The following is a 16,416-nucleotide window of genomic DNA, read 5'->3' as shown; positions in this document are numbered from 1 at the left end:
TTGGTCACCCTAAATCTGCCCCTCCCCGCCGGGGGGGGGGGGGAGTAGCCAGGCGGGCGGGTGCCCCGGGCCCGGGAATAACCCCCCGCTGCGGCCGGGCCACCAGCATCCGCCCCCACCCCTGCGCCGCCGCCGTCCGCCCGCCAGTCGGCGCTGCGCGCTCCCCAAACGCGCCGGCCCGGCCCGGCCGCCGCTCTCGGCGCCTCCGCGCTCTGCTGGGCTGGGACCGGCCGGTCGCTGCTGCTGCTGCTGCTGCTGCTGCAAAATGGCGGCGCAAAGGAGGAGCCTGCTGCAGAGTGTGAGTGAGAGCGAGAGCCCCCCCCCCGCGGCGCCGTGGGGAGGAGGTGACTGCCCTGCTGAGGGGGTGTCTATGGGGGGCACAGGCAGGGGTGGGGGTAGGAGTGTCTATGGGGGGCACAGGCAGGGGTGGGGGTTATGGGGGGCACAAGCAGGGCTGTAGGGTAGGAGTGGCTATGGGGGGCACAGGCAGGGGTGGGGGTAGGAGTGGCTATGGGGGGCAGGGGAAGGGGTGGGGGTTATGGGGGGCACAGGCAGGGGTGGGGGTAAGAGTTTCTATGAGGGGCACAGGCAGGGGTGGGGGTAGGAGTGGCTATGGGGGCACAGGCAGGGGGTTGGAGGTAATAAGAGGCACAGGCAGGGCTGTAGGGTAGGAGTGTCTATGGGGGGCAGGGGAAGGGGTGGGGGTTATGGGGGGCACAGGCAGGGGTGGGGGTAAGAGTTTCTATGAGGGGCACAGGCAGGGGTGGGGGTAGGAGTGGCTATGGGGGGCACAGGCAGGGGGTTGGAGGTAATAAGAGGCACAGGCAGGGCTGTAGGGTAGGAGTGTATATGGGGGGCACAGGCAGGGGTGGGGGTTATGGGGGGCACAAGCAGGGCTGTAGGGTAGGAGTGGCTATGGGGGGCACAGGCAGGGGTGGGGGTAGGAGTGGCTATGGGGGCACAGGCAGGGGGTTGGAGGTAATAAGAGGCACAGGCAGGGCTGTAGGGTAGGAGTGTCTATGGGGGGCAGGGGCAGGAGGTGGGGGCTACCCCCTCTCCCCACTGAGGGTGTGTGTGGAGGGAGCCCAGGGAAGGATTGGAGGAGGGGGGTGGCTGTTGAGTGTCTGAGGGGCACAGGGAGGGGGTGGGTGAAGGGGGTTATACTCCCCACTGGATGACTGTGAGAGGGTCGTAGGGTGGGGTGTGAGACCCCTCCAGTATTTGAGTGGAGCGAGTGGGGGGCGGTGTCTGCATGCTCAGGGATGTGTGGTGTGTGGGCACCTAGAAGCAGTGTCACACTCTCGGGGAAGCAGATGTCCATAGGAGGCACGTATGTGTGAAAGCTGATTTGAGAGGGGGGAGGTGTGCGCCGTGTTTTGAAGGGATGGTTTTGAGAAGTGACTGTGGAGCTGTCTGGAGGAAATGTTTTCTTGGGGGGGGGGGGGGAAGTTGGCTGTGGGCAGAGTGGAATGATTATGCCGCCAAGAATTTCTCACTATTTACCTTCACAACAGTAGATTGTTTCATGTTCCTTTGATGGCTGCAGTTGGATGTGTGCACCGCAAAACCTGATCAGTCTGTTCCCCAAATTCACCTGTACTCCTGGCCTGCAGGCATGAAAGATTACACCAGGGTTCATCCGGGGCAGTTAATGCTCTGCTATATTGAGTGTGCATTCCAGTCCTGTTTCCTTGTTAGCAAGGGCTGGAGGTGCAGCTAATGCTGCAGGCTGCTCAGTTTCAGAGGGGGAGAGTGGTGGTAAGTGATTTCACTGGGGCAGCAAGGAATAAGAGGTCACTAAGTGGGTTGCTGCATTCAGGACTGTGATGAAGTACTGGATGGTGTTCCATCCTGTGCAGAGCCCAGTGTCCCTAGTTCTGAACCAGTTGGGATTCTACATGGGCTCTTTCCTGTTTTTGTTCCCCAGGAGCAGCAGCCAAGCTGGACAGATGACTTGCCTCTCTGCCAGCTGTCTGGGGTGGGCTCAGCTCCAAACCGTTCCTACAGTGCAGATGGTAAGGGGACAGAAAACCACCCCTGGGAGGATAACTGGCTGAAATTCAGGTAAGTGGGCTGCAGGTGGAGATAGAAGCTCACAGATGGAGAGGCAAGACAGAAGTGGTGTGTGGCTTTTTACAGTAGGGGTCAGACATGGGGCAGAACTAGAGTGTACAGGACTTGTTAGGAGAGGCTCACAATGGTGCTATCCGTCCCTGTCGTTGTGCCTCACACCCGCCCTTAATCCCTCCACCCTGACCCTCTCTGGCAGGAGTGAGAACAACTACTACCTCTATGGGGTCTTCAATGGCTACGATGGCAACCGGGTCACCAACTTCGTGGGCCAGAGGCTCTCTGCGGAGCTGTTGCTGGGCCAGCTAAATGCAGATCACAGTGATGCTGATGTGCGCCGGGTCCTGCTGCAGGTAATGGAATTCTGGCTGTGGAGACCCCATGCCTCTCCCTGCATCAACACCCCACTCCCCTTTTTGCCTCAGGGTAAACAATGTCCTGGCTCTTAAAGGGTGGGGAGAAGATTGTGGACATCTGGCAGGAGCTGGGAGCACACTTGGCTTGAGAATGTGGAACAACAGTATTCATTTCACTTTCGCCTAGTCTTCCTCTATCACTCTGCTTCCCTTAGTGCAGTGTGGACAACTCTGCTGGAAGCTGCATTCAGCCTTTCTTGGACATAGGAACAGGTCAGCTTGAGAAGGGGATTATAAGGAGAAACAAGGTGGCTGTAGAGATGGAAGGGACCTCAAACTATCATCAAATGCAGCCCCTTGTTCTGAGACAGGACCAAATAAACCTAGACCATCCTTGACAGTTCTTTGTCTATCCTGTTTCTTAAAAACCTCCAACAGTGGGAATTCCACAACTTCTCTTGGAAGTTGATTCCAGAATTTAACTACCCTCTTAGTTAGAAAGTTTTTCCTAATATCTAATCTAAATCTCCATTGATGCTGATTAAGCCCCATTAGTTCTTGTCCTACCTTCTGCTGACATGGAGAACAATTGATCACCATCCTTTATAACAGCCCTTATTATATTTGAAGACTGTCATCAGGTCCCTGCCTCAGTCTTCTTTTCTCAAGGCTAAATGGGCCCATTTTTTAAATCATTCTTCATGGGTCAAGTTTTTTAAACCGTTTATCACTTTTGTTGCTCTCTGGACTCTCTCCAATTCATCCTCATCTTTCTTAAAATGTAGTGCCCAGACTTGGACCCAGTACTCCAGCTAAGGCCTCAGGAATGTCGAGTAGAGCAGGACAGTTACCGCTCATGTCTTACATATAACACTCCTGTTAAAACACCTCAGAATATTAGCTTTTTTTGCAACTGCATCACATTGTTGGCTCATATTCAGTTTGTGATCCACTATAGCCCAGGCCCTTTTCAGGTGTGTTACCTCCTAGCCAGTTAGTCCCCATTTTGTGGTTGTGCATTTGATTTTTCCTTCCTGAGTGAAGTACTTTGCACTTGTCTTTATTTAATTTCATCTTGTTGATTTCAGACCAGTTCTCTAATTTGTCAAGGTCTGTTTGAATTCTAATCTTGTCCTCCAGTGTGCTTTCAATCCCTCCCAGCCCAGTGTCATCCACACATTTTACAGGCATACTCTCCACTCCATTATCCAAATCATTAATGAAAATATTGACTAGTACCAGACCCAGGACTGATCCCTACAGGACCCTGCTAGATACTTTATCCCAGTTTAATAGTAAACAATTGATAACTACTCTTTTGAGTACAGTTTTTCAACCAGTTGGGCACCCACCTTATAGTGATTTCATCTACACTGCATTTTTCTTATGAGAATGTCATGTGGGGCTGTGTGAAAAGCCTTACTAAAATCAAGATACTCATGTCTACTGCTTCCACTATGCCAGTAATTCTGTCAAAGAAGGAAATTAGGTTGGACTAGGAGGATTTGTTCTTGACAAATCCATGCTGGCTATTCTTTATAACCCTTTTATCCTCTAGGTGCTTACAAATTGATTATTTAATAATTTGTTCTAGTATCTCTCCAGGTATTGAAATTAGGATGACTGGTCTGTAATTCTCTGGGTCCTCTTCATTCCCCCTTTTAAAGATACGTACTATGTTTGCTGTTCTCCAGTCCTCTGGGACTTCATCCCTCCTCTGGGAGTTCTTGAAAATAATTGCTAATGCTTCTGAGATTGCATAGCTAGTTCCTTAAGTACCCTAGGATGAATGTATTCAGGCCTTACCGACTTGAATACATTTAATTTATCTAAATATTCTTTAACCTTTTCTTTCCATATTTTGGCTTGTGTTCCTTCCCTCTGCTTGTTCATATTAATTGTGTTGAGTATCTGGTCACCACTGACATTTTTTGTTTATGATAGTGAGTGAAGTGAAAACATTTAAGATGTGGGGAGGTGGGATTGTGAAACCATTTCCTAAAGTAGCAGTAGATCTCTCTGGTCTCCTTGTGAGTTTGATTTTTCATTTCCTGCCCTTAACTGTTGCATAATATTCCTACGTGCTGTTACCCAGTTTCATCATTCCACTTCAAAGTGGTTGCACTTCACTGGTGGGTGTAGTGATCCCGATGTATATACAAGTCTATACATCAGTTTGTAAAGTTGTTGAGTAGGTTAAGTTTTTGTTAGGATGGAAGGTAAGCAGACATCAGATTGCTGTGTTTGCAAAACAGCTGCTATTAACTTGTCTCCTATTAATATTTCCTGTCCCCTCGTAGGCTTTTGATGTGGCAGAAAGAAGTTTTCTGGAGTCCATTGATGATGCTTTGGCAGAGAAGGCCAGCCTTCAGTCCCAGCTGCCAGAGGTAATCTGACTTTAGTGAAGCGATGCATCCCTGCCCCCTCCAAATTGCTGGATGGGATTTGAAGCCTCTTGCCTCTAGGTCACTGGCCTCAGTCTGGCCCATGGGAGGCTGTAGCTGAAAATAGTTACCCTCTGGTGATCATTTGTTCGTTTGTGTGAAATGATTTAGGGATCTCAATCCAATTCCCAGCATTCCCACATCACATTAGCCCACCATCACCATTGGCACTACTTGGACCTCTTACTATTAGTCTCAGCAGAAAGACCAAGAACTGAATGGGTCATGGAGACTAAACTCTGCAATCACCATTATAGATGTGTTCCTTCTAAGACAAGGCTGAGGCATACAGGCAAGGAAGTGGGCATGGCCTCTGTGACTATGAAGTGTCTGTTCTGCCAATAAACAGGACTTCTGTGTCCAAGGTATGTCAGATCTGGCACTGTTATTTTTCAGTGCTAAACAATGTGCTCAGCTCTGCACAAGACACAAGATTAAAGATGGTCCCTCCCCTGAAGAGTTTAGTGTCCAGTTGTCATTTCGATGCCATGGGTTGTGTAGGTTTAAGCTCCCCCCTTATCCTGTGTTCTAGGGAGTACCCCACCACCAGCTGCCTTCTCAGTACCAGAAGATCCTGGAGAGATTGAAGGCCTTAGAGCGGGAGATCTCTGGAGGAGCTATGGCTATTGTGGCTGTCATACTCAACAACAAGCTCTACATCGCCAATGTAGGTGTGTTCCTCTTCTTCACCCGCTCAATCCTGATATTTCTGAGGGTGGCTGCAGCTCTGGCAGAGTGAGGAGAACCTGAGTTTGAGGAACAATTGGATTGCTTCTTACATTGTGAGAAATGCACTTGAGTTAATTGGGGATGGCAGTGAAATCAAAATGGTCCAGAAGCTGGTTGCTGGGTCTGCACCTCTCCAAAGGTTGGCTGATCTAATGTTTGTGACCAGAGACACATAGGAAAGGGGCTTCTGTACAGTAGTGCAGTTCCCTAGGGAAGAAAGAAACCGTCTATGTTTTCAGGCACTGGTTGAGGGCTGGATTAGGGGTTGGTCCAGATTGTTCTGTATGCTATTGAGGAGCTATTTGTAGGAGATTGCAGTGAAGGTTTGTGTGTTCTTCATTCCCTTCCCTCTTTTGCTCCCTTGTTCCCCTTTCTTCCTATCATCCCTTCGGATTTTCTCCCTCTCTTCCACCTCTCCACCCCGTCTTCATAGTCATCAGGTCCTCACATGCTGCTCCCACCACAGGTACAAACCGCGCACTGCTGTGCAAGTCTACAGTGGACGGGTTGCAGGTGACACAGCTGAACGTGGACCACACCACAGAGAATGAGGATGAGCTCTTCCGCTTCTCCCAGCTGGGTAAGTGATGAGTCCCAGAAAGAGGGGAGCTGTGCTCAGTGGATCCAGAGATAGGCAGCCCTCTGCGGGATGATGAAAGAGTGGTCAGAGCTAGGTCCAGTTCCAATCCGTACTGGTGTCTGCCTCACAAAACCCCCTTCTCGTTTGGTACTGTTTTGGCCTTTTGCTGGCAGTCAAGCAGAGAGGCCACGGAATGAATGAGCCATGGTGACTGAACTCCCTTCTCACCCCAGAGTAGGTCCCTCCAGGGCTAGGTTACATACATTAATGAGGAATAATATGGAATTGAAGCTTGCACTGCTGCTGCCACTTGTGTTGTACCTGTTGTGGGGATAGAGAGGATTTTGTCTCAAGGGCTGTCAGTCCAGCACCTTAAATCTTGTTCCCCAGAAGCACCTGCAAAGTAGCAATGAGCTGGAGGAGCATTCTGGGTGGTGATATATGCAGCCAAGCACCCCCAAAAACCAGTGGTAGCCCCAGGCTTATGGACTACACAATCACATAAGGCTCCTTTTCCCCAGGGCTCCATGCTATGCACTCTGCTGCCTGCACACCCAATCCCTTAGCCAGCCAGTGTATCCTACTTGATTCTGTCTGCAGTTACAGCCCACTGACACTAGAGGTGGATGTATCAGAAGTTTAACATTGTTCCTGATGTTCTCCCTTATTTGGTTGTGCCTTCTGGTTTTACTGGCAACTGATATCTAACTCCTAGCAGCCTTTATGCAACACTTGAGACTGACAGGCGTATGTAAAGGCTGGAGCATACACACTGCCTGGTCGGCAGACCAGGAGCCTCATTGTACTGGTCTGTCAGTCGCAAGAATCATCCATGCCAGGAGCCTGCAAGTCAGCCACACTAAATGACTGAGTCAGTCTCAGCCTGCAGCAGTTTTCAGGGCTGTGCCTTGCTATTGGGAGTAGACGTTGGACCGTCCACGTAGTGAATGTGATTGGAATCAGATGGGAGTCTGACCTGGACCCCTGCGTTCACCTTGGGGTGGTGATAGTCACCCTCTAGAACTAATTTTTTCCAAAATTCTTTTGTGTCTGTTGTCCGGTCATAATTAGGAACATGAGAATTGCCAGTGCAGATCAGACTCTAGAGGCCTGCCTAGTCCAGAGTTTTGTCTCTAATAGTAGTCACGACCCCATGATTCAATGGAAGGTGTTAGAACCCCCAGAATGGACAACTAACCTGCCCAGATGTGAAGTTCCTTCCTAACCGCTGCTAGTTAGTGATTGATTTATGTCCTGAAGCATAAGGGTTTATATTTCTATTCCTTCTAACGTTTTTTTTCCATATAACTGCCTGCTTGCTGCTCTGATCAGTGGGTTTTTTTTACCCTTGGGAGCAGCTGATGCTGATGTAGGCACCTAATCTGTGAGTGGCGTTGAATTTGCTTGTTCTCACTCACTCACTTACTCAATTCCTGGATTATAAAGATGGTGCAGTGGGGCTGAAGCCATCATACAGAGGTTGGGGGCTGGGGTGGCAGTCGTAGATGGAGAGGCAGCTGGACAGAGACCCTTGCATCTTATTTCACGTAAGACACCCTTCTCTCCCCTTTTGCAGGGTCTACAGGCAACCTTCTCATAAAGTTCCACTGTGCTTCTGGAAATCCTGTACACCCAGCACTGCAGCTAGCAGTGGCTTTGGAACTGGATGTGGGCTTTTTGTCCCAGGACCAACTGTCCAATTCACTGTGTGTGTGTGTGTGTGTGTGTGTGTGTGTGTGTACATGTATGTGTGCTCTCTTGCTCTTCTCAAGTTCCTGGAGCAACTGATGGGGGAAAGCTGTCTGCTGCAAAAACTGGGACAGGATGAGCTACTCTTCCTCCCTTCGCTGTTGCGTTCCTGGAGGTTTCTTGATGTCTCTTCATGTCCCTTAGTCTACCCTTTGTGGTATCTTTAACTATGGGTGTTTCCTTTCTCCTTCCTCAGGATACAAGTGCAGGAACTTCAGCAAGTATATCAAAGAATCAATGAACTTTTTTTTCTTTATCTGTCAGGTTTGGATGCAGGGAAAATAAAGCAAGTTGGAACTATCTGTGGGCAAGAGAGCACCCGGCGCATTGGAGATTACAAGGTCAAATATGGCTACACTGATATTGAACTACTCAGGTTAGAAAAAGTTCAACTTGGTGGTCTTGTTCTCTCACCAGCCCTGCTTCCTTCTGAAGGCAGGTTCCCCCTTCCACCTGCCTGTGTCACTCTATTAAATACTAAATCAGCTTTCTCCGCTCAGTGCTGCTAAATCTAAGCCCATCATAGCAGAGCCTGAAATCCATGGAGGGCAGCCATTGGATGGGGTGACTGGCTTCCTGGTACTCATGTCAGAAGGGCTCTACAAAGCTCTGGAGGCGGCTCACGGACCCGGACAGGCCAATCAGGTGAGAGCTTCCTGGCTGGAGGCATTCCCAAAGGTGTTAAATCATCCCATGGGTACCAGCTCCACTCACGCAAGCTGCCTTGCACTGGTGTCCTGTTAGCACCAGCATGGTTGGGTGCATCATCCCAGTCTGCAGTGGGGTGAGTGAGCTATTCTGGCAGAGTGGTTTTTCCTGGCTGCTTTCGCTCTCTTGAAATGGAGCAGTCCATTGGGGCAGTGGGATGGTTCCAGACCACAAAGGTCAATTTAAGGTGGGACATGCAGCCCTCTCCAGCTATCTGACTGGGCAGTTACCATACGAACCTTTTATGCTGGATGGCTGGGTCAGGGTTCTGCCAGAATCCTCCCCTAAAGTCCTTTTCTCTCTCCACGGTCAGGAGATCGCAGCCATGATTGCTACAGAGTTTGCTAAGCAAACATCACTGGATGCAGTGGCGCAGGCTGTGGTGGACCGGGTTAAGCGGATCCACTGTGACACTTTTGCCAGTGGTGGGGAACGATCCAAGTTCTGCCCCTGGCATGAGGACATGACGCTGCTGGTGAGGAACTTTGGGTACCCGCTGGGCGAGATGAGCCAGCCCATGCTGACCCCGACACAAGGTATGGGAGGGGGAGAACAGGAAAAAGAGGGTGGGTGGAGTGGAGATTAGTACCCCTCTGTCCTGCCAACACTGACCTGATGCCAGGGGAAGAAGCCTTCTGTGGAGATTTTGTTCCTCTCTACTTTAATGGAATTGTCACTTCAATACCAGGTGTCCAGAGTGTCCTTGCACAGTGTGATTCAGAGACTGGAGGGCACTGGAGAGAGCAATTGGGGATATATGGGATCTCAGTAGGCCAGGACACCCCTCTAGCAGTTATGGGGAACTACAGACACTGGAGTTTCCATGCACTCTCCCACGTCTCATGACAGCTGTTATGTTCCTTTTTCCCCCCTTCTCAGGAGGCCGTATCTATCCTGTTTCTGTGCCATATTCCAGTGCCCAGAGCACAAGCAAGACCAGCGTAACGCTGTCCCTTGTCATGCCTTCCCAAGGCCAGATGGTCAACGGTGCCCACAGCAGCTCCACCCTGGATGAAGCCACACCCACGCTCACTAAGTAAATGCCATGTGCTGTTTCAGTACCAATTGTCCCTCCCTGCTTCTCAGCTGGTGCGATTTGGGTGGTGGATCCTTGGTGGACTGGGTGGTCTAGTAGTCAGCGCCTGGACAGTGGTAGGGGAGCCTGAGCTTGCCTGCTCCATCAAGGGCCTCAGGTCAGCCGACTGGCCCATGGAGAGTCTGTGGCTGTGCAGGTCGCCTAGCTGGCTGGTGGATTGGACGCAGGAGAAAAGAAAAGAAGAGTTGAATTTACGTCATATTTTTTTGGAAGGGGCATTTCTCCACCATGCAAGATCACGGTTGGCTTTGATTTCAGCACCACCTTTGCCCATAGAGAGGAGCATACAGCTCCTGCATTGCTAGTAACTTTTTGGTTCCCACCTTCCAGTTGTTCTGGGAAGAGTGGAGCTGCCACATCCACGTCACAGTTCACACGGTGAAAAGCGCTTCTTGTTGCCAGACTCTGCTGTAGAGGCAAGGAAGGAAGTCTCCCCCCCCCCTCATTTTTCTCTTACTCTGTCCTCCTTCCCTCCCCCCTCCCCCCCGATGTTCCATTCATCAGGCCTGTCGTGCTGAGGCAGCTCTCTTATCACCTGTGAATATCAGAGTGGATCTGAACATGTCTCTCTAATGTTCCTGGAGGAGTGAGGGACTGCAGCTATGTGTGGTGTTAGCTGCGGGGAGGGCAATTTTGTTACGGTTAAGAGGCATTGGCATTTGATATGCACTAGGCATGGACAGATTAAAATGAACATGTCTGTTCTCTCCCTTCCCTTTTCTGCAGTCAGAGCCCAACAGTGACTCTCCAGTCCACAAACACCCATACCCAGAGCAGCAGCTCGAGCTCAGATGGGGGCCTCTTCCGCTCCCGCCCCTCCCACTCACTCCAGCCAGATGAGGATGGACGCGTTGAGCCCTACGTGGACTTTGCAGAGTTCTACCGGCTTTGGAACATGGACCATGGTGAACAGGGAATATTGACAGTGTCCTGATGTAGGGAGAAGAGGGGTGCCTTGCAACCACCAGGAGCTCGCACCGAGGTGAGAATGAAATAACTCCAGGTGGTGGCCAAGTTCTGTCATGAGTTGTAACCTGGATCCAGGCTGTGATGAACCCTGAGCTTGAGTGCTGGTGCAACTGTTTCATCAGCGTGTGTGGCTGTTGCATTTTACCTTCTCTGGGAAACCCCATAAATATGGGAAGGGGTCACGAACTTATCCCTCACCACCAGTATTATGGACAAAGTCAGCAGGGAGGGCTCTGTTATGGTGAGGGCAAGGTCAGATTCTCTACAGTGGCTGTACATTGTGTGTGTGTGTATATATACGCAGTCATTGTACATTGAAGTGCAAAAACCCTACGCTGTGATACCTGTGTTTTAACTCCATAGAAGATACCTCTGTTTTGCAGAATAAATAACTTATAGCTACTGTCACCTGCGTGGCTTGCTGTGTTTTCTTTAGAGTGAATTTTAGTGCTGGTGAAAGGAAGGTGTTGGGATAACAGCTCTAGAGATTGAAACCTTCAGAACAGGTGAGACAATCAGTAGCATGCCAGCTTCTCCCTGCATGTGTGTCTTGGACCTTTTTGGGAAGGGCCCTTCTTAAGTAAGAGCGCAGGGATTTTAGTCTCCTTGGCTCCCGCAGTTATTGGACTTTCTGCTGTGACTGAGGTCAGGGCTTGAATAGTTTTAGCTGTAATGCAGAGACTTGCCCAATAGGAAATAAGACCTCTAGTTCACTTCCAGTGGACCACTGACCAGCTGTTGGAGGTAATTACTGGCCTGAGCTTGTCAGGAACTGGTAACCTGAAAGGGAAAGGCTCTTTATCCCATTCGTAATCCCCTGCCCCATCCAGTCAGACAGCTTGGGACTTCAAGTTAAAATGTAACTTCAGATCGTCAGAGAGGAGGTCTGGTCCACTGAGTGCTCTCATAAAGCTCCCTTATTTCCCCACATGCGCTTCTGTCCGCCTCTGGCAGACTCCAGGAATCAGAGAACCGTAGTTACAGAGGGCAGATTGTAGCACAATAAATTAGAAAATGAAATCTTGATGCTGGTCCCTTAGTAAAGGGACATGTGAGCTTGTCAGCTTCCTAGAAATCTTCTTATCATCAATATGAGAGACAGTGTGGTCTAGTGGATAGAGCAATGGACTAACCCTCAGGAGACCAGAGTTCTGCTCCCAGTCTGGCCATGTCACTTCACCTATCTGTTCCTCTGTTTCCCCATCTGCAAAACAGGGATGTGATACCTACCTGCTTTGTAAAGTGCTGATGCAAAAAGCTACATAAGAGGTAGCCTAAAAGTTTATTATTATTTTTATACAGTACCCAAAGCGTGTGAGGTATTGCACTGACTTTATCTTAGCAGTTGTGCACTGAAGATCTTACAAATGCCAGTTTAGACAGAACAGACTGCTGATAAACAGCGGGATGGACTGTGGGGTGGGGCAGTCAGAGCTGGCAAGAGCAAGAGGATGTCGTTACTTAATAATGCTTATGTTTTGAAGGATAAGCGGTGTCCGGGAATGGAATAACACGGGGGTGGAGGGGGAGCAGGGCATGCTGCAGGGCAAGATTAGAGTTTATCAGAAATATGTGCACCGGACCAGACTAGCATAGAAAGCTGCATTTGATCTGAAAAGTACTAAAGAAATGCCCCAAAAACACATGTGGGTGGCTCCCTATATGTGCCAAATACAGATGCTGATGGCTCTGCATGACACAACTTTGATTCATACTTGCTGTGTGGGTACTGGCTGCTAATTTTTCTTTCCAGAATATCATAGAAAAGTTCAATTCTCTGCCCTTCTTGGACTTCTCAGATGGTTAGGTGTGCTGGGTGTATCTGGCCGTGCTGGAGAGGGGCCTCTTGTCAAATCCATTCAAACCTGACACGGAAATAGCATATGTTGGGTTGAGGGAGGGGATCCCTTTTCAGACAGGAGAGCAGTATGAGCCTGTGACAGGTTGGATCACAGAACCCCCCTTGGGAGCTGCCACCTGATGTGCCAAGACTACTTTTGCCTCTGCTTTCCTGGCCCGTCAACCTAGGACTTCAGTGCCCTGCCTGGTTTGAGCCAGACTTGCTAGCCTGCTGCCTGAAAGCAGCTAACAGAAGTGTTCCTGACTTTAACACTCAAGACGCCCAACTCCCAATGGGGTCTAAACCGAAATAAATCCGTTTTACCCTGTATAAAACGTATACAGGGTAAACTTATAAATTGTTTGCCCTCTATAACACTGATAGAGAAAGATGCACAGCTTTTTGCCCACCCAGATATTAACACATACTCTGGGTTAATAAGTAAAAAGTGATTTTATTAAATACAGAAAGTAGGATTTAAGTGGTTCCAAGTAGTAACAGACAGAACAAAGTAAGTCACCAAGCAAAATAAAATAAAACACGCAAATCTATGTCTAATCAAACTGAATACAGATAATCTCACCCTCAGAGATGCTTCAGTAAGTTTTTTCCTCAGACTGGACACCTTCCAGGCCTGGGCACAATTCTTTCCCCAGGTACAGCTCTTGTTCCAGCTCAGGTGGTAGCTACGGGATTCTTCATGATGGCTCCTCACTTTTTGTTTTGTTCCACCCATTTATATATCTTTTGCATAAGGCAGGATCCTTTGTCCCTCTGGGTCCCCGTCCCCCCCACCCCCCACTGGAAAAGCACTAGGTTAAAGATGGATTCCAGTTCAGGTGACATGATCACATGTCACTGTAAGACCCCAAGCCTTCATTCCTCCCAGCCTGACTCACAGGAAGGCTTGCCTGCAAACAGAGCCGTCCACAGTCAGTTGTCCTGGTGGGAGCCATCAAGGTTCCAAACCACCATTAATGGCCCACACTTTGCATAATTACAATAGGCCCTCAGAGTTATATTTCGTATTTCTAGTTTCAGATACAAGAATGATACATTTATACAAATAGGATGACCACACGCAGTAGATTATAAACTTTGTAATGATACCTTACAAGGGACCTTTTTGCATGAAGCATATTCCGGTTACATTGTATTCACTTCTTAGCATATTTTTATAAAATCATATAGCGTGCAATGTCACAGAGCCTCTCTGATGTTCAGTTTGTTGGCTTGATGAGCCCTGCAAATGTGGGAGAGGGATAGCTCAGTGGTTTGAGCATTGGCTTGCAAAACCCAGAGTTGTGAGTTCAGTCCTTGAGGGGTCATTTAGGGATCTGGGGCAAAAATCTGTCTAGGGATTGGTCCTGCTTTGATCAGGGGGTTGGACTAGATGACCACCTGAGGTCCCTTCCAGCCCTGATATTCTATGATTCTATAAATCCTCTCCTTATCTGCAGAACAGCAAGCTTCCCCCACAGTGTACCCTTCCACCCCCACTCCCGGCTCTCCAACCTAGAAGAAATCACAGCACCTTCAGTCCTTGGTGTCTGAGAGTGCTCATAGGTGTCTGGGATATCTGTCATCCTAGAATCAGAACTGAGATCCTCACTTCAGCCCCCATAGGCTATGGAACAGCTATCCAGCGAGAATGATTTGCCTCTTCTGACATGGGCTGAATTGAAGTCAGTGAAAGGTTTCAATCCCATCCTCAATTCCCTGCCATGTATATTGATATCTGTATAAACAGGCTTTCCTAATCTGCTTCGCACCCCCATCTATGCTGTTGGCTAATTTAGTCTGAGATCAGTTCTAATGGCAATATTCCAGCATGTGACTATTTGAGAGAAAAGTTCAAGAATTACCAACACACTTAACAGGACATGCTAAACAAACATATCCTGCAACCTAATTACTGATTTAGTGAATACAAGGAATGAAATGACTGTAGTGCAGTATGTGGATTGCGCTAAGGTGTTCATAGAGAACCCCTGCCCCAAAATAAGAACATGGAGAAAGGCTTACCCTCCTGAAAATTACTACAGCTTAGGTTAGAAGTCTAAGTAATGAAAAGACTCCAAAGGAAGGGGAAGATGTGTGAATAGTACCATGTTGACTACAATAGAAATCAGAAGTTAATAGCTTCATTAGTGAGTTATAAGAAGATACAGAGTAAGCAGTGACCAAATTCCAAGTGATATCTTCTCTCCTCCTCCCCCCCCCCCAAAAAAAAAAAACCAAAACAAAAACAGCTGAGTAGTAGACATAGGAGGACAGAACCAAACTCTACAACATGATCTGGAGCAGGGGTCGGCAACCTTTCAGAAGTGCTGTGCCGAATCTTCATTGATTCACTCTAATTTAAGGTTTTGCATGCCGGTAATACATTTTAATGTTTATAGAAGGTCTCTTTCCATAAGTCTATAATATATAACTAAACTATTGTTTTATGTAAAGTAACATTTTTTAAAAGTTTAAGAAGCTTCATTTAAAATTAAATTAAAATGCAGAGGCCCCCGGACTGGTGGCCAGGACCCAGGCAGTGTGAGTGCCACTGAAAATCAGTTCGCATGCCGCCTTCGGCACTCTTGCCATAGGTTGCCTACCCCTGATCTGGAGAAACCCATAAAGACCTGCATGCAATGTGATGAAATTCAATATCACTGAAAGCGTAAAGTCCCACACAGGAGGAGAGCAAAGAAACAGTGCAGCTACCCAGCAGGAGACTGCTAGCTTCTCTCAAGCAAGTGAAATGCTGAATATATTGTGCAATTCTGGTATGAAGAAAGCTGATACCCTTCTCTGTGAACTATCTCATGTAAATGGGGTCTGTAATGGTGAATAGCCCTGAAACTGGACTTTAAATAAGAGTTGTAGACCTAGTCACCAATATAGAATCACAAGGGCAAGAAAAGGGGTGACAAGGATCAGAGAAAAAGAGAACCCTAAACGTGCAATCTAAGGCAGGGAAGAGAACCAAGTTGGGTCAGGCTTGGCCTGTATTCTAGTAGACTTCCAAGGAAGTGCCTGAGTAGAGTACAAAGTAGTGTTGGTGGTGGGTTTACTCATGTCTGTTCTGAACTAATGCTCCAAACATAATGTGAGAGGTGTCTGTTGTGTTGTCTTCTAGCTTGTCACACCCTCTTGTGAAAGGGCACCAGCATGAGTCAGAGTTTCATGTAGCAGCCAGTGACTTGTTCGAGCAAGCCTGGAATCCCAAACAAACATGAAGAAAAGACACGAGGTGTTTTTATTTGAGTACTCGCACCAAGCCATCTAAGGCCAAAATCAATATATAAGCAAACATGGAAATAATGCCTTCGCTTTGCGAAATGTAATTTGTCGCCACAGTCTTATCTTCAGCTGATTTCCTACTCTGGGAACCCAGAGTGGTTGTTTGCTCCCAGACAGGGGGTCTAAACACATGGGGGAGGTATTTCCTGATCTCTCTAGCTAATAAGGCTGAAGAAAATACTTCCTGCTCAGACCACTCAAAGCCTCCATTGGTTTGCATGGTTATTCCTCCCTTAGAGGAGTATGTTTTCAACTACTCAGTATAGGGAAGAGATTTTTCCAGATCTGCCCCTCAGACTATTCCTTACCACCAGTTTGTCGTCCTCCCCAGTGTGCTAAGCCTCAAAATGAGAGGTTACATTAGAGGGCAAGCTACAGATAAAATAAAGGAACATATAACAAGCAAAGAAGCAGCCAGTGTGTGCTCCAAGTCTTTCAATTTAGACTAACATGTTAATGAAGGGGGCAATACACCTTTTAGAAATCTATCTTAGAAAGACGTAAGGTATCTCTGTACTGAGCAGCAGTTAAAGATAATGGGTGTGGGCAGAAAGAATATTCTAATAGTCTCCCCCATTCCA

General features: G+C 48.3%; 1 protein-coding gene across 1 annotated transcript; it reads left to right on the top strand.

Annotated features, from left to right (window-relative positions):
* Positions 1-251: 251 nt before the first annotated feature.
* On the top strand, positions 252-11,109 carry TAB1 (TGF-beta activated kinase 1 (MAP3K7) binding protein 1). The gene is made up of 11 exons (XM_050917302.1): positions 252-298; positions 1,928-2,064; positions 2,270-2,423; positions 4,727-4,813; positions 5,403-5,541; positions 6,066-6,179; positions 8,193-8,304; positions 8,429-8,573; positions 8,950-9,172; positions 9,516-9,672; positions 10,459-11,109. Exons 1-11 carry the CDS (start codon positions 266-268, stop codon positions 10,664-10,666), a joined length of 1,509 nt encoding a protein of 502 aa, XP_050773259.1. The 5' UTR covers positions 252-265; the 3' UTR covers positions 10,667-11,109.
* The last annotated feature ends 5,307 nt before the right edge of the window (positions 11,110-16,416 follow it).

This window comes from Gopherus flavomarginatus, chromosome 1 (assembly GCF_025201925.1).
Source record: "Gopherus flavomarginatus isolate rGopFla2 chromosome 1, rGopFla2.mat.asm, whole genome shotgun sequence".
NCBI classification, from domain to species: domain Eukaryota; kingdom Metazoa; phylum Chordata; order Testudines; family Testudinidae; genus Gopherus; species Gopherus flavomarginatus.
This window is presented reverse-complemented; position numbering and strand designations above follow the sequence as displayed.

What these genes read in the sequence shown, in the direction of transcription:
- TAB1 (XM_050917302.1), top strand. Translation starts at nt 266, where the DNA reads ATGGCGGCGCAAAGGAGGAGCCTGCTGCAGAGT. An exon ending in ACTGATATTGAACTACTCAG is followed by an intron (nt 8,305 to 8,428) that starts GTTAGAAAAAGT and finishes TTCTCCGCTCAG; the next exon opens with TGCTGCTAAATCTAAGCCCA. An exon ending in GCCACACCCACGCTCACTAA is followed by an intron (nt 9,673 to 10,458) that starts GTAAATGCCATG and finishes CCTTTTCTGCAG; the next exon opens with TCAGAGCCCAACAGTGACTC.